The sequence below is a fragment of the Microtus oregoni genome, unplaced genomic scaffold (genome assembly GCF_018167655.1).
Source record: "Microtus oregoni isolate MIOR12 unplaced genomic scaffold, Mior012 001216F_ref0000150, whole genome shotgun sequence".
Taxonomy (NCBI): domain Eukaryota; kingdom Metazoa; phylum Chordata; class Mammalia; order Rodentia; family Cricetidae; genus Microtus; species Microtus oregoni.
The window spans coordinates 1-25596 of record NW_024545171.1 but is presented as its reverse complement, the minus strand read 5'-3'; the positions used below and the strand labels follow the sequence as shown (position 1 = coordinate 25596).

Below are 25596 nucleotides of genomic sequence, written 5' to 3'. Positions count from 1 at the left end.
GCTGTTACATGAGTATGGACATCTCAATAATGTTGTCAGCACCTAAGAAGTCTAAGATTCCTGCCCTATGTATTTGCCTCTTCCAGTATGCATCTCTCTCTCTCTCTCTCTCTCTCTCTCTCTCTCTCTCTCTCTCTCTCTCTGAATGCATACTATATTATTGGGGCTAAGACATGAGTTCTAAAGTAATTCCATTTGCTGAAGGATACAAATACAAACATTACACTGCACTATGCTGAATGTAACAATATACCCCAAAAACAACAGAAGCACAGGAGACAAGTACCAATGAGTATGGAAAGAGAGGCAAAAGATCAGTTCAGTAACTGGTTCCCATAAGAACTATCTGAACTGAAAGGCGAGGCAGGATTTGGCCAGGAAAAGGGTGAGTTTACAGAAGCAAGCAACCATATGGTGCCTAGAGGTAAGAGAATAAAGGCACAGACAGGCAAAAACAAGCATTAGCACAGTAGGCACTCACTAAGGAGCCTGATGGTTGAAGCCGAATGACTTTCAAGACCAGACACAGCTACAAGAGCAAGTTTCCAAGAAGCTTATTTCCTCCTCTGTAGAATAGAGTGGTTATAAGGCTTCAAGGAAATGATGTATGGATGGTGGCACATAGTTAAGGTCTTTCCCACCTGTGTAGTTGCCAGTCCATTGCTAATACTGAATCCATTAATTGTTATCTGAATCTGTCCTCTGTTAATCATTTCAATAACTGCTTCTGCAATTGTATTCATGGGAATGACAGGCATATTAAGAGCTGTGTTACTGCTGTCTACATTGTCACCTCCATCAGGACATTTCATCTGAAAACAAAATCCAAACAGAAATGCATTATAAGAAAAAATTAACAAATTTAGTTCATTTCAGTAACAAATGCCGACTGGGTTCTGACCTTGACAATCTTCACATCTGGTAGACTATCAAGAAATGCTTTGAGATCGATGCCATTCAGAACTATCCGATTGTCGTAAATGTGCCCATTGGATTTAAAATCGATGACTACTTTTTTCTAATGGAAGAAAAGTTGACATGCCTGTCAGGGTGCATATGGACAATCCAAGGGGAAAAAATGAATTAACCCCATAGCATTATTTTCTGCCTACCTTCAGGTGAGGGAACATATTAGCATGATCACCAATAAAAAAAGTATGAGGCATGTAAGCCAGTTTCTCAGAATACTGTTCTGCAACTTCAGCTGGGGAAGTTTCCTGATCAGTGATGATATAATCCATAAACAGTGCACCACTAGTCCCAGGGTATCCCAGCCACATTGCCTAAAAAACAATCAGACCGAAAACTAAGAACTTTTATCCATCTGTAAACCTACCAAATTATTCCAGTTTTTCAAAAGAGGATCTTCATCTAAAGGCTCCCAAATCACTTATGTACATATATAAAGGAGGCTGACTTCTTTGGCCAAGAGCAATCCAGCAGCTTTTCAGACTAACCCTGTAAGTGGTAAGGTGTTCTTCAAATATATTAGACAAAGGAGCTATTTATTATAAAACCATGAAATGCTAGTCTCCATTGACATTTTACCTGTGGGCACTGGGTCTACACCCAAAAAACTATCCTAGTACATACAAGAACACTCAAGAATGTCTATCCTGTTGTTTTCAAGGGTAGTTAGCCAGATGGAAGAAAACCAAAAACCACTGTCTTTTTAGTACAATAAACATTGTGAATGATTATTCTCTTACCTGAATAGGAGCTGGCCTGAGAGCAAAGAGCTCATTTCGAGCCCCCTTGGTATACCCATTCATATTTACAAGGATGTGAATTCCATCTTGGTGAATGCGGTCAGCTGCTTTTCCATTGCATGGAATCTACAGGATAAACAGTAAGAACTATGTAGAATCTCAAGATTAATTCGATTGGTTTTAATAGGATTAAACAGAATTCAGACCTAGATGCAAAAGAGGTGAATAAACTGGGTATAGTGGCTCACTCTCATAATCCCAGCACTTGGGAGGTAGAAGTAGAAAGATCAGTTAAACAACAACATCAGCTACATGAGACCCTGTCTCAACAATAAAGGAAGCAGACTTTCCTTCTAAATTGGATGGATTAGTAACAGGGTTACAGAAGGGAGCGAGTATTTTAAATGGGCCTTCAAAGATGAACAAGAGGCTAAGCATATTTGTTACAAGACTTGAAGGCAAGGATTCAGGAAACCTGAGACAAAATCATGAGTTTCCACTAGCCAGAGCTAAACAGATTCTGTCTCAAATCAATCACAACAATTACTAGATGTTTGATACTCTATAATCTCAATGAGAAACAGTATAAATAAGATGAGAGATGACTCAGTGAGTAAGAGGACCTAAGTCTGGATTCCAGCACCCACATAAAAAGCCACATATGACCACACATGTGCACCTGGAACCTCAGCTCAGGTCTGTGGGGGTTGGAGACAGGAAGATGAGTCAGTTTCAGTCTTGAGAAAATAAGGCCAAGAGTGGAGGAGCAAGATCTCCACAGTTGGCTGGGTAGGAAGGCACACACCTTTAATCCCACAATCTGGGAGGCAGAGAGAGCTTACTTGGAGGCCAATCTACACAGTGAGTTTAGCTGACCTTCAGAACAGCCAGCCAGGGCTATGAAGATACCCTGTCTCAGAAAAAAAGAAGAAGAAGAAGACGAGGAGGAGGAGGAGGAGGAGGAGGAGGAGGAGGAGGAGGAGGAGGAAAGAAAGAAAGAAAGAAAGAAAGAAAAAGAAAGAAAGAAAGAAAGAGAAAAGAAGCCAAAGATATCCAACATCCTACTCTGAGCAACATATGAACCTGCAAGTACACCTACATGTACACTAATCACAATACACATACACACATGCCAAAAATGGAAAAAAATACAGCGACAGGTGCCTATAATCCTAGCATCTGAAGACTAGATTGACTACCTAGTGAGACCCTATAGCAAAAAAGGGGTACAGGGCTAGAGAGATGGCTTAGTGCTCAAGAGCACTGAAGGACTGACTACATGTAGAACTCAGCACCTACATGGTTAACAACCATTTGTAACTCCAGGGCATCCAACTCCTTTTGACCTCCAAAAGCACCAGGCACAAACATAATGTACATATATGGTGCACATATAAACAAACATAACACACATAAAGATAAATCTATCAAAAACATTCAAAGCCAGGTCGTGGTGGCTCACTCCTTTAATCCCAAGGATCTCTGTAAATTCCAGGACAGTTTCAGAGGTCTACACAGATAGTCCCAAACGAACCAGGAACACATAGTGAGCCTGCCAAATCAATCAATAGATGGCTAGATAGATAGATAGATAGATAGATAGATAGATAGATAGGCAGGCAGATAGATGAGGGAAGAGTCGTTCAAGATATCTCTCATTTGCAATTCTAGCACTAAGAAGGCTGAGTTCAAGGCTAGCCTAGGCTACACTGGGAGTTTACAGGCAGTTCTGATCACATAGTTAAAGTTTTGCCTCAGAAAAATAAAAATCAAAGCTGGAAATGCAGCTCACTGGGTAGAATACTGCCCTAGTTAGTATGTACCAGAAGTGTATGAGACTGCTCACAGTAAGAAGGCCAGCCTGGGGTACCGTGAGACTCTGTCTCAAAAATCAAAAGCAGACCAGACATATTTTTGAAGTAGTAACCATGCTACAAAAGATACTGGTATGCAAACTTTATTAAATGAGATAACTCTCCCAACCCATCTAAGAAAATGTCTATTATTTACTCATTCAGTTAGTTATTTATTGGTTATTTGAAACAGGGTCTCCCTATGTAGCTCTGCCTGGCCCGGAACTGCTAAGTATATCAGGCTGGCCTCAAACTCAGATCTACCTGCTAGGAGCTACACCATCCCTAGCCTTGTTTTTGAAACAGGGTCTCTAGCCCAGGCAGACCTTGAACTCTACGTAGCCAAGGATGACCTTTAACCCTGATCCTTCTGTCTCTGTCTCCACCTCCAAAATGGTGAGATTATAGGTATGAGTCACAACACCCAGTTTATACAGTACTAAGAATCAAACCCAGAGTTTTGTGTATAATAGACAAGCCCTGTACCAACTGAGCTATGTCCCCAATCCCATTATTTACATTTAGATGTGTGTCTACATGCAAACACACTTATTCATATTCATGTCTAAATATGTGACTAACAGAACCCATAGCAAATTTAATTCTCCCATAGGTTTCAACTTTGACTCATCATAAAATTTACAGAGGAAAAAAAATAGAAACAAAGACAAACAACCAGTAGGGTATGGTGGCTGAAGCAGGAGGATTAACAAAAGTTCAAGGCCCACTTTGTGAATTACAAAAGAATAAAACAAAAAGACCATACACACACACAAATGCAAAAACTCAAAAATAGATGGGCTTTTTGCTGCAGCCCCCTCCTTTAAAAAAATGAGATGGGGGCGGTCTCACATAGCCTAGTCTGTCCTTAAACTAGCTATTTAGCCATTTACCCTTCTTGATTTTGTTCAGTATGTATTAAAAGTATCTAGAAAAGTTATATATCAAACAGAGTTATATCACATTTCTATTTTATGTACAACTTAAAAGTCATGCCAAATAAAAATGTAAATGACCAAGGAAACAAGGGCAAATTGCCCAAATACAGTAGTTACTCCTTTTAATACCCATCATCAAAAACTACAAACATGAGACCCTCCATTCAACTCCTAATACAAAAAAAACCCACTTTGTACCAAAAGGGTTTTTCTTTTTCAAATTTACTCAAAATTTAAAACATAAAGGCACTTGCTGTGCTTGCAGAGGACCTGCATTTGCTCCAGCACCCATGTGACACCCTGTAACTCCATGTCTGGGCGATCTGACACCCTCTCTTCTGGCCTCCTTGGGCACCTGTCTTCATACAGGCACATCCCCACATACCATACCAAACACATATACTTAATTATGAAATCTTAAAATCTGAAGAAAAGGATCTGTGTTTTGCCTACCTGAGAAAGATCAATGAAATGATTGGCTTCTGCCATGACCTTCACTCGGAAGTTTGTACCGTCATCTGGGCTCAGGGCATAACAGAACACCTAAAAGACAGAGGAGGGCATACTTAATAACCTTGGCTCCAAGCCTCTCAAAACACTGGGCTTAACATCAAAGATGACAGAAGAAAGTCACCAGAACCTACTCTTACCTCAAATTTATCAGGATTGTGCATGCCTGGAATAGACTGCATAAGGTGAGAAGTAGGGTGATTCCCAAAGTCAGAACTCACATACCCTACACGCAACCGGCCATCACTGAGCTTCAAGTCTTTTGGATGCTCATATGGTGGTTTATGAAGGACATTAATCTACCAACAGAATACAATGGTCGTTAACAAAGTCAAGTCATGTGCAAATTTTTATCTAAAAGAAAAAAAACCGATAACAGGGACTTGTGATTAGTAGTGTGTTTTGACTAGCGTGTATAATGCCCTAAGGGTTCTGTCCCCAGAACTACATAAAGAACAGGCATGATAGTACCATCATTGATCCCAATCATTAGGAGGTGAGGCATAGTTTGAAGGCTGAGTTTGAAGTCAGCCTGGTCTATGCACTGAGTTACAGGAAAGCCAGTCTGACATAGTGATCAAAACAGAACAAACAACAAAAAATAAATGGACATGTTGGTGCACTCTTGTGACCCCTGCAATTGGGAGGTGGAAGCAAAAGGGATCAGAAGTTCAAGGTAATCCCCAGCTACATAGAGAGTTTTAAGGCCAACCTGATATACATAAGACCTGCCTCAAAAAAAAAAAATTTAAGTGAAATAAATGAAAGTAGAATCTAAAATCATATAGACCCATAATTATGAAAAAACTTTAGTGGCCGGGCAGTGGTGGCACACACCTTTAGTCCCAGCACTCGGGGGGCAGAGGCAGGCGGATCTCTGTGAGTTCAAGGCCAGCCTGGTCTACAAGAGCTAGTTCCAGGATAGGCTCCAAAGCTACAGAGAAACCCTGTCTCGAAAAACCAAAAACTTTAGACAGCAAACTTCACTTATGTGGCCAGTTTAATGGCGCCTTCGAAGGTAAACAGCTGTGTATGGTGGCTGCATAGTGCTCATGCTTCATATCTGACCTGAAGTGTAGAAAATATGCCTGAACAGACTCCAACATGAAATATGGATAGAGTATGATTATTTTAGGAAATTCGACAAAGAAGCATTTTTGTATTTAAAAAGGAGGAGGAGGAGGAGGAGGAGGAGGAGGAGGAGGAGGAGGAAGAGGAGGGCTGGCGAGATGGCTCAGCGGTTAAGAGCATTGCATGCTCTTCCAAAGGTCCCGAGTTTAATTCCCAGCAACCACATGGTGGCTCACAACCATCTGTAATGAGGTCTGGTGCCCTCTTCTGGCATGTGGGCATACACGCAGACAGAATACTGTATACATAATAAATAAATAAATATTTACAAAAAGAAATCTTAATTTACCACTGTTTCCTAAAACAGACCCCAAACTCTATCAATTCATATTCTAATTCTGAAAGTTGAGTATATAATACCATACACTCTGTATTTAAACCCTATTGGGGCTTTTGTTGTTGTTGCGTTTAGTTTGGTTTTTAGATGTTCGTATTAGGTGGAGGTTTTTGTTGAGATTATAGATTTATAATCTCAACTGGAATTATAGGTTTGCATCATCATGTGTAGCTGTGAGTTTCACCTTAAGAAAAATACCACTATTAAACTTGTTCAGAGTTTGAAATGAAAAGTCTCTCCAGGCAGTGGTGATACATGCCTTTAATCCCAGCGCTTGGGAAGCAGAGGCAGGCGGATCTCTGTGAGTTCAAGACCAACCTGGTCTACAGAGATAGTTCCAGGACAAGCTTCAAAGCTACAGAGAAACCCTATTTCAGGGGGAAAAAGAAGAAATAAAAGTCCCCATCCTTTGGATTGAAGGGAGTTCAGTTGAAGACAGGACACATTAGAAAGTGACTTCTGGAATAGCTAAGAAAGCTTTATTTCTTAACTTGGGTGATGTTGACCACATGCTGATTGGCAAAACCATACTGTACGTTTGATTTGTACAATGTTTTTATTTATTTGCATTTGAGTTTATAACAGAAAAAAATGAAAGGACAAGTCACCTTATCCAAGCAGAGATTCCCATGCCTCTCTGCAATAGCCTTCCTGAAGCCATGAGAAAGAGGGTACAGCATGCTGTGATGAGGATGCACAGAAGGCAGCCTATTCTTCTCTAGCTGCTCAGCTACAATACTAACCAATTTCTTCATTCGCTCATCATAGTCTGTCCAATCACAGACAATCTAGAGGAAGCAAAAAGAAATGATCACCCAGAAAACCTACCAAAGGATTTATTTTGCAAATATTTGACTTCCTAAAAGTGTTAGATTACCTACTAAAAATATGATCTTGGGGCTGGCTCAGTGAATAAAGGACAAGAATAAAAGGCAAGCCAGACAATTGGAGTTAATGCCTGGGACCCACGTGTTATGAGAAATGACTCCTGAAAACTGCCCTCTGACCTCCACTTGCTAAAAAACAACAATCTCCAGCCAGGCTTGCATTATTATGGCACATAAAAATTAAAAAGTGGTAACAATACAGAAAGAAAAACACTAGACTATTGTTCCTTACCTGTAGGCAATGAGCCAAATTACAATAGGCATCAGGAAAATCAGGCTTAAGTTTCAGAGCTGTGCGGTAAGAAGCTATTGCTTCTGGGATATTCCCTGAATCCTGGAAAGAAAGCAAGCTTGTAAGGAGTTTCCTATAATGAAACTTCAGTGCTAAGGTGCCCATGTCACAATAAGCAGCATTACCTTGTGAATGGAAGCCAGATTGCTGTGTGCATCTGCAAAGGCAGGATTAATCTGGATGGCACGAGTATAACACTGCAAGGCTCCCTGAACATCCTGCATCTCCTTTAGAGTGTTTCCCATATTAGAGTAAGCATCAGCAAATGTAGGACTGATTCTGAAGGAAAAGACAAGGGTTTGATTATCTCGTGTAAAATCCTTGTTGTTGTTAAAGCATTGGAGGAGGGAGGGGGTTTAATGTGGTTTGGTGGCACAGTACTTGCCTACCAAGCATGAGGCCTAGCTTGAATCCCAAAGGCAGGGAATCATTTCAGCAGCTGCCAAATGCCAACCTTTAATTATTAATTAATAAGAATAAATTATTAAATAACAATACATTATTTAATAGTTGAGACTCAGCAGTTAAGAGCTCTTAATATTCTTTTAGAACTGAGTTCTCTTCCCAACAACAATGTCCAGCTACAGAGAATCTAACACCTTCTGAATTCTGAAGGGATTTTATATACATACTTAAAAGTAAGATAAGCCTAATCTCAGCACTCAGAAAGCAGAGACAGGCAGATCTCTGAGTTCAAGGTGAGCCTACTTTACAGAGTAAGTTCTTTTTTAAAAAAATATTTATTTATTTTGTATATAATTTTCTGTCTACATATATGCCTGCAGGCCAGTAGAGGGGACCAGACCTCATTACAGATGGTTGTGAGCCACCATGGGGTTGCTGGGAATTGAACTCAGGACCTTTGGAAGAGCAGGCAATGCTCTTAACTGCTGAGCCAACTCTCCAGCCCACAGAGTAAGTTCTAGGACAGCCAGGGCTACACAGAAGGAAACCCCGTCTTGAAAAACAAAAGAAAAAAAAGTAAAACAAATCTTTTTCAAAGATGACAATAAAATTTTAAACCACAAAAGAGATGGCTCAGCAGGTAAAGATACCTGCAATCAAGCCTGACATGAGTTCAAACTTCAGAACCTATAACAAAGGATAGAAACAATGCCAGTAAATTGTTCTCTGACCTTCACATGGGTACCACAGTATATGCCCACATTGCTTCCATGAACACAAAATAAATAAAATATATTAAATAATGTAAACCAGGAGCCAGGCGGTGGTGGCGCACTTTTAATCCCAGCACCTGGAAAGCAGAGGCAGGCAAATCTCTGTGAGTTTGAGAACAGCCTGGTCTACAAGAGCTAGTTCCAGGACAGCCAGGGCTGTTACATAGACAAACCCTGTCTCAAAAATAAATAAATAAATAAATAAATAAATAAATAAATAGACAGACAGACAGACAGATAGATAGGAAGGAATCAATGGGTAGATGAATGGATATGGATGCATGAATGAATAGGGACATTAAATTATACACACCTTTAATCCCAGTACTTGGGAGGTAGAGGTAGAAGGATTTCTGTGAGTTCTAGGCCAACCTGGTCTACAGAACGAGTGAGTTCTAGGACAGTCAGGGCTATGTAGAGACCCTGTCTCAAAAAAATTTAAAATAACTAAGTGAATAAATAAATAACAAAGGGCTAGAGGTAGCTCAACACTTAAGAGCACTGACTGATCTTCCAGGGGACCTGAGTTTTTTTTTTTCCAGAACCTACATAGTGCAGCTCACAACTACCTTTACTCCAGCTCCAAGGTTTGCTAATGCCCTCTTCTAGCCTCTGTAGCAGGTATCTACATGTACTACAGAAACCAGGCATTGAGGGCTGGAGAGATGGCTCAGGAGTTAAGAGCACTGGCTGCTCTTCCAGAGGTCCTGAGTTTAATTCCCAGCAACCACATGATGGCGCACAACCATCTATAGTAGAATCTGATGCCCTCTTCTGGCATAAGGCCAGATATGCAAACAGAGCACTCACATACACAAAATAAATCTTTTGTCAAGTGGTGGTGGCAGCGCACGCCTTTAATCCCAGCACTTGGGAGGCAGAGGCAGGCAGATCTGAGTTCATGGCCAGCCTGGTCTACAGAGTGAGTTCCAGGACAGCTAGGGCTGTTACACAGAGAAACCCTGTCTCAAAAAACAAGAGGAAAGGGGGGATGGGAGGAAAGAAGAGAGGAGAGAAAGAAGAGAGCAGAGGGGAGGGGAGTGGAGGGAAGGGAAGGGGAGGGGGTAGAAGAGGGGAGGAAGAAGAGAAGAGGGGAGGGGATAGGATGCTGAAGTGGATTAGGGCAAGCCTCAGTCCAACACAAAGAACTACAGGGCATCTAAGGAATGCTGAGAGCAGAAGAAATATTCTTCCCCAGGGAAGAGTACACCAATTGGTTATCCAATCCCAAATGGTCAGACCTGAAAATATACATCTGAGTAACATTATACATAACAAATTATGTTTAGAAACATATCTGCATATAAATAAATAAATATATATATATATACATCTCGCAAGAATTAATGGAAGAGGAAGTCATGAATTTGAGAGCAAGGAGAAGTATATGGGAAGGTTTTGCAGGGAAGGGAAGGGGAAATGATGTAATTATACTATAATCTCAAAACTGAAAATAGAAAAAAGAAGCTATAAACTTCTTACCGTATGGCTTCCTTATAATGCATCAGTGCTTCCTGCAGCTTCCCCTGTTGTTGCAGTACACTTGCTAAGTTGGAATGTGCAGCAGCAAACTCTGGGAAGACCTAGAGAGTCACGATCACGGCTGACATTAAATAGCAGAATCTCCCAATTATCTCCCACAACTCTTTTTCCAAGTTTACTCATTCTTCGGGTCTAGTAGCTTAAATTCTACTGCTTCCTCCATTTTATACCTATGTTCATTTGAAATGTGAAGTAGGCCTCTCTTCCTGTTACTCACACTGAGTAATGCAGCCTCTTTTCTAAACTCCTACCACACCTACCAATCACTAGACACTGACCTGAGCTCTTCATTTTAATAGCTTTACTCAGTTTACTAGTCATTGGCTTTGTCCAGATCTCATCTATGCACAAAGTAATGAACTCAATGTAGGGACGTCTGGCATTGTCATAGGACCTTACATAGGAAATGAAGAGGTGAACAGCAGGCAAACTTAATTGCTTTCCCTCTACCGTCAAACAGGCTAGACACCCAGTCACAGTACTCAACATACTTCTAATGCTTTGCGATATAGGCGGACCGCCTCTTCAATATTGCCCTGTTCCCGTTTGATATTGGCGAGGTTATTCAAAGAGTCTGCATGGGTAGGACATAGACGAAGAGCTGTGTTATAACAATCTTCTGCTTCAGCAACCTGGAAAATAAAACAAATCATTCAGATACTACAGAGAAGAATCAGAGAAACCACTTATGTTCTAGTAATTTAAGTAACTGCATCATTTTGAGCCTAATGGCTGGTAAATACACCACAAAATGGATACTTTTCAGTATTCTCCTTCCCATCAACCAAAACTCCAAAGAAAACCAATATTACTTAATATGTACAATGAAGACTTTTCTACCATGTAACAAAGAAATAAAAATAGACTGAAAATCCTTACGCTGCCCTTCTCTTTGAGTGCATTTGCTAGGTTGCAGTAAGCATCTGGGAAATGTGGCTGCAGTTCTATAGCTCGTCTGTAGGTATCGATGGCCAAGTCTATTAGGCCTTGCTCGTAGTACACACAAGCCAGATTGCCATGCACCACCGCATGATTTGGGCTCAAACTTAAGGCACGAAGATAAGCTGCTACAGCTCTGTGAAAAGCAAAAACATACAAACTCATATACACAAATGCCACTAATATTAAATATATTATTATTATAAGTTTGTCTATGACATGAACAGATTGGTAAATGGCAAAAACCACGGTACACATGTGGAAGCCAGAAAACAACTTTCTGAAGTTGGTTCTCTCCTTCCACTACGGGTTCCAGGGATCAAATTCAGGTCAATATGATTGCATGCCAGGCACTTTTACACACTGAACCATCTCACCTGCCCAAATCCAACTAACTTGAATGTGTATTTTGTTACAATTAATTCCAGATATACTATACCAAAAATGCCATTAACTAATAACAATTAACTTATGATATATTTTACTGCATAACAAAAATATCACCTTTATAAAATATATTTTTTGGGGTGCCAAGAACTGAACCTAGGGCCTCGTGCATGCTAAACAAGGGCGCTACCACTGAGCAAATTTCTCGGCCCTCCACTTTTGAGTGTGTGGTTCAGTTTGTTTTTGTTGTTGTTTGGTTTTTCGAGACAGGGTTTCTCTGTATAGCTTTGGAACCTGTTCTGGAACAAGCTATAGACTAGGCTGGCCTTGAACTCAGATACCTACCTGCCTCTGGGATTAAAGGCGTGTACCACCAAGAGCCACTTTTTTTTTTTTGTTTTTTTGTTTTTTGTTTTTTTGTTTTTTCGAGACAGGGTTTCTCTGTAGCTTTAGAGGTTGTCCTGGAACTAGCTCTTGTAGACCAGGCTGGCCTCGAACTCACAGAGATTCACCTACCTCTGCCTCCCGAGTACAGGGATTAAAGACGTGCGCCACCACCACCCGGCTGAGCCACTTGTTTTTTAAGACAAGGTTTTACCCTATAGCTTAGGCTGGCTTGAAAGTCTGAGCAAGCCCTTCTTCCCTTGGCCTCTCAAGAGCTGGTATTACAGGAGAAAGCAACTACAGCCAGGCAGGCCCCTGTTAAGTTTTTTTAAGAGAAAGTATTGCTCTATACCCCAGTTAGGCCTTGAACACACAGCAGTCCTTCTGCTTCAGACTCCCAAGTGCCAGGCTATAAAACATTTTCACAGGAAAACAGTTGTCTATTCCCACTCAAGATGTACATTTTCCTTTGACAAAAAAAGTCAAAAGTCGGGGCTGGAGAGATGGCTCAGAGGTTAAGAGCACTGGCTGTTCTTCCAGAGGTCCTGAGTTCAATTCCCAGCAACCACATGGTGGCTCACAACTACCTGTAAGATGTGGTGTCCTCTTCTGTCATGCAGGCAGAACATTGTATACACAACAAATAAAATCTTTAAAAAAAAAAAAGTTAAAAGTCAAGTGCTAGAAAAAATGGCTCAGAGGACAAGAGCATTGGCAGCTCTTCCAGAAGACTGTGATTTGAATCCTAGAACCCAAATGGTAGCTAACAGCCATCTGCAACTCCAATTCTAGAGGATTTGATACCTCTTCCAACTTCTGCACATAGTTCACAGACATACATGCAGGCAAAACACCCATATACATAAAATTTTAAAATCACAGGGCTGGGAAGCTGATCGGTGATCAAAGTGCTTGGTGTGTAATTATGAGGACCTGAGTTTGGATTCCTGCCCCCATCTACCAAGCTTAATGGTCATGTACATATATGCAACTTCAACACTGGGTGGAGGGGCTGTGGCAGGAGGACCACTGAGGCTTACACTGCAAACCTAGCCCAGATGTGAGCCCCAGGCTCCAGGAGAAACTGCCTCAAAGGCAGAAGGTGGCAAAATAACAGGATTGAGAAGGACACCCAATGTCTTCTTCTGGATAGACTCCAATGTGCATATAGCCCCTCTCACAAACACACACAATTAGAAAAGCAGTTTCTTCAACAAAACAGTTAAAGTCAAGTTTTACTTAGCTTTCTGAATCAAAAACAAAAAAAAACAAAAAACAAAAAAACAAACTTAGCCCAAAAGGTAATCATCATTTCTAACAGTTTACAATAAAGGAAATTTCAACAGAACTAAGTGGAAGGATAAAAGCATTCAGGAAAACCAACAAGGAAAAGTCAGCCAACAACATCTATAAGTAAAACAGAAGAAAACAGCTATCAGGAGGGAAAAACTATACTCTAGGAAAATGTACTTCAAGAAGCTGTTGTCACATTTTAGTTCAAACTCTGAAAAGACAAGAAAATTCATCAAACAGAACATTCTCACCTGTCAAAAATGCGTGCCTCTTTCAAGACATTTCCTAAATTGATATAAGCATCCAGAAAATTTGGGTCAAGGGTGACAGCCTAAAAATTACAAGACAGTTACTTAGAAAAAGAAAGGCTTTTGTCAGATTAACTTCTCATTAAGCTTTTATTCTAAAGTCATTTTAGATATCCAATTACATTTTCTAGAAAACTCATTTTGTTTTTAAAAACAGTCCTCATTTAGTTCCCTTTCATCGATAAGCCTCATTAATATCAAAATAACTGGAGAAAGGGGCTAGGCATGTAGCCCAGTGACAAAGCACTTCCTACTAGACTCCATTCCCTGAATCACAAGAAAGGAAAACCTCATGAGCAAAATAAACTCAACTTAACTAAGCACAGTACTTCCTTCCTTTTATCTGTTTGTTTGTTTGGTTGGTTGGTTGGTTTTTTGAGACAGGCCTTCTCTGTGTAACAGTCCTAGCTATCCTGGAACTAGCTCTTGTAGACCAGGCTGGCCTCGAACTCACAAGGGATTCACCTGCCTCTGCCTCTGCCTCTGCCTCTGCCTCTGCCTCTGCCTCTGCCTCCTGAGTGAGCGCGCCACCACGGCCTGGCCCCCTTTTATCTGTTCTTTGAAACAGGGTTTCACTATGTAGCTCTGGCCAGGCTGCCTCAAACTCAAAGATCCACCTGCCTCTGCCTCCCAAACGCTGGAATTAAAGGAATGAAGCAGCATACAAGCAGACTATTTCTAATGATTGGCCCAATTTTATTCAGTCAGTCAGGCTAACATTTCTAAAAGATGGGGGCAGAAACAAGCAATGAGCTCTTAAGTATGTAACTCTGTTACATAAACACACGACCCAGCAAGTCCTTACTAAGATATGTAATTAGAACTGTAACATTAAGCCAAGCAAGGCACAGCCTCTAATCCAAGCAGTTGGGAGGTGGAAGTAGGAAGATGTGGCGTTCACGTCATCTTCAACTACAAAGTGAGTCTGAAGGCAGCCTGGGGATATATGAGACACTTTCTCCAAATAAGCAAATGATAGTCTGGTGCTCATTGGTAGAATGCTAGCCTAGTATACCTATACCAAGAGCTCTAGAAAAATATCCCTCTAGAATGGTAAGTATAAATTTAACCAAAACACTGAAAAGATAAATGTAATAATTTTAAATATTTTAAAAATTCCTAGAAACACTTCTTTATATAGATAATAAACAAGTCTCTATCAGATAAAGGCATGACACACTTAGCTTAGATTATCTATAGTCATAGATATCTAGCCTGAAAACTTTAACTTTTGCTTTGAGGAAAGGTCTAACTCTATTACTATCCTAGAATTTACTTTGTAGCCCAGTGTGGCCCAGAACTCACAACAATCCTCCTGCCTCAGCCTCCCAAGTGCTAAGATTAATAGGCATAAATCACACCTGGCCCTCTTAAAAATTTCTTGTAGGCAACAAACACATGTCATGGCTCATCATCTTTATAAATTCAACAATCATGCTGGCTTTCATTTATTATGTATCTACTCCCCTTTCCGCCAGATAATTTTGAAGCAAATCTCAAACATCTCATCCCATTTAAAATTATAAATTCTAGCCGGGCAGTGGTGGCACACACCTTTAATCCCAGCACTCAGGAGGCAGAGGCAGGTGGATCTCTGGGAGTTCGAGGCCAGCCTGGTTTACAAGAGCTAGTTCTGGGACAGGCACCAAAGCTACAGAGAAACCCTGTCTCGAAAAAAAACAAAAAAAATTATAAATTCTAGGGAGGTGACAAGAATGTTTTCTCACTCAAACATACCACACTATCATTATCTTAAAAAATGAACTGGACTTGGTGGCAAGTGCCTTTAATACCAGCACGAAGGAGGCAGAGACAGGCATGTAAGTGGGGTGAAGAGACAGCTCAGAAGTTAAGAGGACCAGAGTTCAATTCTTAAATTTCTAGCAGGAGGCTCAACAATCACTTATAACTTCAGGAAACCCAACACTTTTTTCTGGCCTCCAATGGCACCTGCACATTCGAACACACAACCACACACAAACACATAATTAAAAAGTAAATCCAAGCAGTGGTGGTGCACGCCTTTAATGCCAGTACTCAGAGGCCAGCCTGGTCGACAGAACTTAGTTCTAGGATAGCCAAGACTACTCAAAGAAACCCTGTCTGCAGCATGATTAATTTAAAAGAGAGAGAGAGAGTGCTAATAGGGTTCACCCTGAAGATTAGAAAAGCAAAACAGAGCCAGGTGGTGGTGGCACACGCCTTTAATCCCAGCATTTGGGAGGCAGAGGCAGGCATATTTCTGTGAGTTCAAGGCTAGCCTGGCCTACAAGAGCTAGTTCCAAGGCAGGCTCTAAAACTACAGCAAAACCCTGTCTCCAAAACCATTAAAAAAAAAAAAGCTAAACAGCCAGCCACTGGCATTCATCTCTACCTCAGTCTGAAAATGGCAATCCTGCCTCCAGGAATCTCAGAATGAGATTGTGTGTGAGAGCTGTCTCCTCCCATTTTAAATTCCTCTCTGGAGCTGGGATTAAAGACAGGACTATACATATACCTGAACTCACAGAGATGATTGCCTCTGCCTTCTGAATGCTTGGACTAAAGTCATGTGGCACCTGGATATTTTTTTAAATGCTTACAAAAAAGAAAACATAGGGAGATAGGTCAATGGTTAAGGATGCTTGTTGGTCTTTCAGAGAACTGAGTTTGGTTCCCATGACCCATGTCAGGTGGCACACAAGAGCTTATTAACTCCAGCCAGGGGATCCCACACCCTCGTCTAGCCTCCATGAGTTATCTGCACACATGTGCAGGCAAGTACACAAATACATCGCCAAATGAATCTTTTTGTAGGCCGGACAGTGGGGGGGGGGGGGGCGCACGCCTTTAATCCCAGCACTCAGGAGGCAGAGGCAGGCGGATCTCTGTGAGTTCAAGACCAGCCTGGTCTACAAGAGCTAGTTCCAGGACAGGCTCCAAAACCACAGAGAAACCCTGCCTCGGGGGAAAAAAAAAAAAAAAACACCAAAATTTTGTCGGGCAGTGGTGGCGCACACCTCTAATCCCAATACTAGGGAGGCAGAGGCAGGCGGATCTCTGTGAGTTCAAGGCCAGCCTGATCTACAAGAGCTAGTTCCAGGACAGGCTCCAAAAGCTGCAGAAAAACCCTGTCTCGAAAAAAAAAATTGTAAAAACAAAAAAGCAGCCAGCTGCGTGGTGGTAGCACAGGTCTTTGATCCCAGTACTTGGGAGGCTGAGACAGGTGGATCTCTGTGAGTTCAAGGCCAGCCTGGTCTACAAAGCAAGTTCCAGGACAGGCTGCAAAGCTACAGAGAAACCCTGTCTCAAAAGAAACAAAAAAAGAATAAAAGCAACTTTATTTAGAATAATGTAACAAGAGCAGTAGGCAATGTACTAAAAGAAGTACCTATCTCTTTCAATCATCCAGATTTAATTTACATCTTTTAGTCCTGCACCTTGCTGAAAAGAAAACTCAGATCAGTGTCCTATCAGCTCATAGTTGACATTTTTGCTGATGAAACCCCTCAGCTATCTTTTAACATGTCTATCTGCTCCATACATATCCTAGAAACTTTTTTTGGTTAGTTGGTTCGTTTCTTGTTTTTGTTTTATAGAGACAGGGTCTCACTATGTGACTCTGGTTGTCCTGGAACTCACTATGTAGACTAGGGTAGATTCGAACTCATAGAAATCTGCCTGCCTCTGCAGGATTAAAGGCATGTGCCACTAAGACCAGCTCAACTTTTTTTTTTTTTTAATATGTATGGGTGTTTTGTCTGCATGTATCTCTTCTACTTACATGTGTGCTTGGTACCCTCAGAAGACAGAGAGGGCTTCAGATCCCCTGAAACTGGAGTTACAAGAGGTCATATACTACCATGTGGGTGTTGATAATCGAACCTGGACCCTCTGGAACAACAGCTAATGCTCTTAAACCCCTTAGCTATTAAGTTAGCTTCTCAAAGACTATAGTTCCAAGGGCAGGTTCCAAAGCTACAGAGAAATCCTGTCTCGAAACACCCCCCCCAAAAAAAAACCAACCCTGTTTCAGCTCACAGCACCCACATGGTGGATCACAATCTGTAACTCCAGCTCTAGTGCCTCTGCAGTGCACACACACATGGTGACAGACATACTTCCACTCACACACATAAAAGTAAATGAGTCTTTAAAGAGTTAAACTGAAAGCCTTACTTAGCTATTGGGCCCTTTTTAAAAAAAAAATAAATAAATAAAGATAGCCAGGTAGTGGTGGCACACATCTTTAATCCCAGCACTTGGGAAGCAGAGATAGGTAGATCTCTGTGAGTTGGAGGCCAGCTTGGTCTACAGAGCGAGTTCTAGGACAGGCTCCAAAGCTACATGGAGAAACCCTGTCTCGGAAAAAAAGAGAAAGTCAAGTGTATGAATAAGTGAATAGATACTTCCTTGCCTTCTGGTATGACAAGTTATTCCAGACAATGCTGCAGTGTGTCCTATTCTAGACTTGGAAACAGCTTTTTCAGCAGGATACTCTGAACCCTCCAGTATTCTCCCTCATGTGGCAAACATCCCTCTATAAGCCGTACTATCGCTTCACTCTGAGGAAAAACAGAGTCATTTTAAAGCCAGATGTGGTAGTTCACTTGTGCACTCAGGAGGCTTAAGGACTGCCACTAGGTTGAAGGCCAACCTGAGACACAAAGTAAATTCCAAGCCATTCTATACAGAGTGAAACCCACTCTCAAAAGAAAAAAAATTATAATAAATAAAAAAGCATTTTCAATATAAATCTCAAAAACCTGTCATATTATATGCCACCTGCAAATGCTGCAATACTATCAAGGAAACAATATTACACAGCTGCTTAAGCAAATGCCTACTGTTTTATTCTAGTAAGAACATTCTGTACACATAAACATTTTATAAATATCAATTATTAATGACTAACCTTTTCAAAGTGATGAATTGCTAGCCAAATCTCCCCTTGTGCATTGAAAACACAGCCGAGATTACTCCAAGCTACTGCAAAGTTTGGTTGCGTCTCAATTGCTTTCAAATAACATGCCTTAGGAGGGTTTAATGAAAGAAGACGAGAAGGGAAGGAGATAAGGGGAAAGGGGGAAATTTGTAAAGGGGAAAAAAAAAGATTGGGGAGGGGGAAGAAGGTGATATCATTATTTCTTCCCTGACCAGCCAAAAGTGACCCTGCAGCATAGGCTCGCTTGCGCCAAAACTAATGCGCTGCCACAGCTGGCTGCTCCTGCGCCTGCGCCACCAGAACCCAAGTGCAAACCACCATGTTCAGTTCTGCCAACCAAAGAGTAATCCTCATAATAGGACTCATCTGGGAGGTTGGGTGCTGCTAAACACTAACGCTATACTCCTCTTATCTGAACACCTATGGGCTCTAGAGACTGATGATACTTGACAGGGCACCATGAAATCTAGGCTTCCCCAACCCACATTTCCCAAAATGTGTTCTGTGAAATGCTAAGACATATCACAGAAAAAAGCAACACCAAAAAAGGCACCCAATTTTATAATCAAATAACAGGAAAATAGAAAACAGGTTTCTTAAACTGGATATGGGGGGCACAGGCCTGTAATCTGAGCACTCGGAAGATGGAGGCAGGAGATCATAAACTTGAGATCATCCTCAGCTACAAAGTGAGTTGGAGGGTGGGGGAGGAGACAAAGCAAACAACAAAAAGTTTCCTAGATAACTTCCCAAAGCCTTCAACCTCTAATCAAGCATTAGGAAACCAAAAGAGTTGACGGAAATGCTTCTCACAACATAATGTTCTCCTTCCTTAAGATTAAAATTAAGCTACTGAGCCATACAAAAATGTTTCTGCCAAGTCAGTCATCATTCAGACTTCAAGTTTCAGAATCTGCAGACTCACAGCACATGCCTCTCTTCTGAGGAGGAAGAAAATAAAACCTCACATGACAGGAATGCACCTAGGTTGAGGTCCCTGTAATGCAAGCGCAAACATCGCTGGCGCCACCTAACAGCATCGCACTGCGCAAACGCTGCGAACTGCTGCGCTCCATGGAACACCCCTAGACGCAGCAAACGGCCAACCAGATCCATTAATCTACTAGACAGGCCCGTAGAGAATATTTGCTTAATGAGATTAGTTGGACTCGAGGTATGTTAAAACCCAATTTTATCCAAAAAGGCTACAGAATAGGACTGAGAGAGCCAGTCAATCAGATTACTCATCTAGTCAACCGTTCACAGGGGCTCATTCGCACGCAATGCGCATTAACGCTGCGCAGCCTTTGCGCTACTGCAGGGTCACAGCGCATCATCAGAAGAGCAGAATGCTGCAATCCAAACAAAGAAGAAAAAGGAAAAAAAATGAACAACAAGAAGAGTTAGAAGCTTTTACTAGTAAATTATCTAATAATTTTATTATCTTAATTAAGTTTTACTTATTTTTGACAGAATTGTGGCTATAGTATAAAACATTCTTTTACATAACTTGTAAATAAAATTATTTTAAGCTGTTTCTGAAGCCACAAGACAGAAGATTCAGGCATGGAGGCAAATTGTTTTGCTGTGGCAGTTACAAACCCGTTACCATATTTCTCATCATGTGACTTTTCGGTGCGTTCCTTGCTGGAAGAGGAGGAGGAGGAGGTTGTGTGTCTGCCCTAGATCCAGGCCTCGAGCTCCCTTCAGCGAGGCACCTTACGCATGGAATAGGAGGTTTCACCCACCTGAAACCTTCTAAATACAATATCAATGGTGAAAAACCAAAAACAAGAGAGAAAATAAAAACAAGATCATTAGTAAAAGTTCAACAAAGCAATTGAAATTCTTTGGATGTCTATTACATATGGGAATGAGGACAGTCTCAAGTCTGTAACATGGGAAACATGCAGAAGGGAGAGGGTTAATCAGGGCTATTGCATACAGCAGGGATTTTTGCTGGAAGAAAGGCTCTTCATTTTCTACAAAGACAACTTAATTTTGCTGCCATCTACTAGGAATGTATGCTGGCTTGAATTTTCAAATGCACTGATTACAAAAGAAACACATTGCATTTCACTCAAGAGTATTTTCTGGTTTACTAAGTTCTCACAAAAAAAAAAAAAAAACAAAAAACAAAAACAAAAATAAAAACCAAAAAAAAAAAAAAACCAGAATGACATTTTTCAAACTAGGTGTCTCCAGAGCTCTGAAATAAAGAAGTCAGCAACCTAAGGCAGGCGCAACGTCTCAGCCTAAATCGATGTCTAAAGCTGCAGTGAAGTGCAATTCATGTTAGCTGTCCGCTTGGTGGAGTGACAATTGATAGGAGCATATCAGATATTTGTTCTAGAAATTACCAATTGCTTTATCAGCTAAGATTGAAATCAACATAGTTAATCAGCTGGAAACCTACATAAGGTTAATCCATAGTGTTGGTAGAATTTTTGCACTTAAAACTAGTGCTTTTAACATTAAGTGGTGCTGCAAAGCCTTCTCCCTCCCTGGATGAACAAACAGACAGCTACGCTGCGCATACACTCCACGCATTAGCATGCGCGTGGGGCTCAGAGCAACAGGTGGGAGTTTCAGAAGCATTCTGGTTTCTCCCCACTCCTCACCCCTGCAGCGCGATTGCGTAAGGTGGCTTGTAACAAGACAACTGCATTTATAAATTTAATTGTAAATTATACCAAAAGCTTTAATTAACCCAACCTAGAGTTCAAATTCATTATTTGGAAACACAGAATGCTAAAAGCCACCTTTCCACTTTGGCAAGTTTTCTTTCGATCAGTCCATTTCCAAACAAACCAGCTTTGTCCTCATTTTTTTTTAAGGAGGTGGGTGGGGAGGGATAAAAGAAGGAAGTGAGGAAGAAAAAGAAGGTAGACAACTAGGATTGGGGAAAAAGGAGGAATTTGGGGAGGAAGTGGAGACAAGAGGAGCAGGAGTTCCAATTATTAATTTGCAATATTTTAACAGCCTTTCTTCCACTGTAAAAAGGGTGAGGAAGATGAAGGGAGGAAGGTTAAATAAGAATTTTAAATGCCAGTATTACAGGGTAACATTGGATGAAATTCTTCTCCACTTACAAGCCACAAAGGACTTAGAAGAGCAGCGTTTTCAATGGCACCTGCATTATATAGGCGTCTTGAGCCAAAAATCACTAGCAGGCAAGCCTCAGATTTGAAGGAATGTTATTGATTCCCACATAGGTCATGATGGAGCCCATTGTTATAAAGATGATCTAGCTCAGCAGAAGGCTCCACAATGCTCATGTTCTTGCTTTACCCCCAGATTTAGAACAGATATGCCAAAGCCTGGTCCTGCTCTAGTCTGAGGCAAGTCATGCTGACGTTTTCCTCAGTTTCATAGGACTATTTTATGAAGATAGCTTAATGAAGAGTTGAAGACTTGGCAAAAGGTACAGGTTTTCAAAACTAATGCTTAAGTATGTTCTAGCAAACACCTACCTTGGCTTCTTCCAAGCGACCCAGGGCTTTGAGCAGGTTCCCCAGGTCACTACGAACACAGTACAAATCCTATAAACCCAGAGATAGTAGTATTAATTATATTGTTTTCTCAAAAAAAAAAAAAACAAAATCCCAACATCACTTCTACACATCTAGCGCTGCCATTTTCTTGTCAGTTTAATGCAGCACTTAAACTTAAGCACAGGCTCCCAACTCCTCCTATTCTAATTCCCAGAAAATACAAAAGGAGCCCGAGGGGGACAAATCCAACCAGAACTTATAAGATATTTACATAATTTATTGCTCTTCCTAAGTCTGAATACTATCTTTGACTGCAAAAATATGTGTTTTGCTATCAGCTGCTGCTCCAGTTCTGGCTGGGAGATCTGTGACACTATTGTCTAACATTCTTTCAAATGCATTTGGCCTCATCAGTTTCAAACACAAGACTACAAGACCTTTCTAGAGCCTCTCTCCTCTCCAAATGTCACCCGTAGGAAAAAATGATTGAATATTTATTCAACTGTTTTATTCAAGGTTATGATGAATCATTCCTGTATCAAGGACCAGAAATTTTCCACAGCAGGAAAAACAGCACTGCACTTAGCAAGTGATTACATGTCAACAAACCTACCCTTTGGCTCTCAGGCTTATTTAGAAACCTTGATTTCATTTCATGCCTAGGCAGAAGGATTACCATCCAACCATAGCCTCAGTCCTGCACCTGCCACTACATTACTCATTAGTATTAAGTACCATCAGAGCTGAGTGGGCGAGTAATGAAAAGCGGCTGACTCTGCGTTTTATTAGCAGCTCAACTGTGCTGCTAGTCCGACTCACCAGTCCATTCAGCAGGAGGACATGCTCAACAGACAGTAAGAATCTATCAGTCGCCGGGCAGTGGTGGCGCACGCCTTTAATCCCAGCACTTGGGAGGCAGAGGCAGGCGGATCTTTGTGAGTTCGAGACCAGCCTGGTCTACAAGAGCTAGTTCCAGGACAGGCTCCAAAACCACAGAGAAACCCTGTCTCGAAAAAAAAAACTTAAAAAAAAAAATCTATCAGTCCTCTTTTCCATCTTCCTCTCGGAGAGGCAGCTTTGCTTCTGCCTCTCTCCCCACTTCTCTGCTTCTCCCCTTCTGTCTCTTTCTCCTCTTCTCTCTCTCTCTCTCTCTCTCCCTCTCTCCCTCCCTCTCCCTTTCTGTCCCCCCCCCTTCACCCTTCCTCCTCCATAACCCCCTGAATAAACATTCAACCTCACCCTGCAAAAAAAAAAAAAGAATCTATCAGTCAATAACAAGCAGAGATAATGGCAATATGAGTCACGTTTATCATCCCAAACTGTTATGTGGGTGAAAGAACCTTAAATTAAATCCTACAAAGTAAAATTTTATTAAATATTCCAAAGAATTACCATGTATATTGGTTTCCAGAATTAGTAGTTAGTTTTACTGATAAACTGACTCTGTATTGTTTACTGGCATTCACTGGATGAACTGAAAGGTCTGCCAATAAGGTAATGACTGGCTAAACTGGGACAATTCCACGATCTACTTGAGTTAGTGCTGTCCCTCAATCAGTGACTGATGCTTTGGAAAAGTATGGTTATCTTCTAGTGGCCTTAAGCACAGGCTGATAGTAATCCTCAAAGCCTCTCATGTAGCAGGCACAGTAACACACACCTGTAATCCTAGCACCTGGGAAACTGAGGCAGGAAGATGGTCCTAAATTCAGGTGCCCAACCCCACCCCAGTTATATCATAGGGAGTTCTAGACCAACCTTTACTACAGAATCAAGACTCTGATGATGAATGAATGAATGAATGAATGAATGGATAAATAGTGCATGAATAAATAAAAAAGCAAAACAGAAAAACAATTCACAGGTACCAATAATCTTATTACCGACTAATCGCCTTCTGTAATTAGTCTAAGTACTTTGGAATACTATTTGTATTTTGAGAAATAATGAATTCTATAATCTTGCTATCTACTTTGTATAGGTTTCCTCCTCTGAACCTTAACAAGGTAGCCCTCTGTCTGATGGGCTATGTCTGAAAAACCTAATCTGCTTACCCAAGCTCCCTCTACCATTTTTTAGTGGGTGGTATGTATCTTTAGACCTTCACCAATTTCAATGGCTGTTCTAAGCCACAAATCAGAAACACAATAACTGACTAAAAGCTGCATTTTTAAAGATATGTTTTTATTATTTTTAATTTCAAATATGGGGTGTGCACATCAGTGCAGGTACCTTCAGAGCCTAGAGGCTTATTGCATTCTCCTGGAGCTGGAGTTACAGGTGGCTGTGAACTGCCTGACATTGGTACTGGAATTTGAAATTGGGTCCTCTGGAAGACCTGAGCCATCTCTCCTGCCCCACCTATATATTTTTACCCACCATTACATAATTTTACCAGCTAGTTTCCATGAACTCTTAGATGCATGACTATATTTAGTTATATCATCTAGATTCATCATTATCTTATAGACTGGCAATGTAGGTCAGTTGGTAGAAAAAAATTAGCCAGTATGTCAAAAGCCCTAGGTTTGATCTCCAGAAAATGATAATATAAATACCTTCAAGATTACAGTGAAATAATTAGTCCACTTTAGCAAAAGGCAAAACATATCCTATTAAGTGGACTAGTAGAGTGGCTGAAAGTAGAGCTCCACTTGCCCGGGATACAACAAGGCCTTGCGTACCTAGTACCACAAACACAAACGCAACAACTTTCAGCTGGCATGGTGGCACATGTCAAGTGGCATGGTGGCAAGTGCTCCCACTTGGGAGGTGGGAGCAAGATAATCAAGAATTCAAGGTCATTCTCAGCTACTCAGTCAGTTCAAGGTCAGCCTAGACTAAGTGAGACTCAGTCTCAAAAATGCCAAAATAGGGCTGGAGAAATGGTTAAGAGCTACTTAACCATTAACATGCTACTCTTCTAGAGGACTTGAGTTCAATTCCTAGTACTGTAAGCTGTCTATAACTTCAGCTCCAGGGGATCTGACACCTCCTCCGGGCCTCCATGTGCACAGATACAACAACACAGATACATAACAACAACATTTAAAACACCAAAATAATAAAATAAACAAAATCATGAGATCCAAATCTACACACACATGAATACACATAAGATTACTTAAATGTCGCCGGGCGATGGTGGCGCACGCCTTTAATCCCAGCACTCGGGAGGCAGAGGCAGGTGGATCTCTGTGAGTTCGAGACCAGCCTGGTCTACAAGAGCTAGTTCCAGGACAGGCTCCAAAGCCACAGAGAAACCCTGTCTTGAAAAACCAAAAAAAAAAAAAATTACTTAAATGTCTACAAAGTATAAGAACACTACAATTCTACAAAAGTCCATTCAAAACCTTGTGTCAAATTCTGCTTCATGTCAAATCAAAATGGTATCTAAGAGAATTACTTTGTTTAAACCTTACTCCTCTGTTCATCCCTAATTAATACTTATGGAAACATTAACTTAATAATAGACCTAAAACCAAGAAAA

General features: G+C 41.0%; 1 protein-coding gene across 1 annotated transcript; it reads right to left on the bottom strand.

Moving 5' to 3' along the window:
- Positions 1-1097: 1097 nt before the first annotated feature.
- Positions 1098-22154, bottom strand: LOC121445831 (UDP-N-acetylglucosamine--peptide N-acetylglucosaminyltransferase 110 kDa subunit-like; the record flags this gene model as incomplete). The annotated part of the gene is made up of 13 exons (XM_041647979.1): positions 1098-1283; positions 1710-1835; positions 4954-5043; positions 5151-5309; positions 7087-7266; positions 7598-7699; positions 7783-7936; positions 10318-10418; positions 10869-11009; positions 11257-11452; positions 13632-13711; positions 18583-18699; positions 22086-22154. Coding segments are annotated over 13 exons (1701 nt in total), but the record flags the coding sequence as incomplete, so codon positions are not given.
- Positions 22155-25596: the final 3442 nt, after the last annotated feature.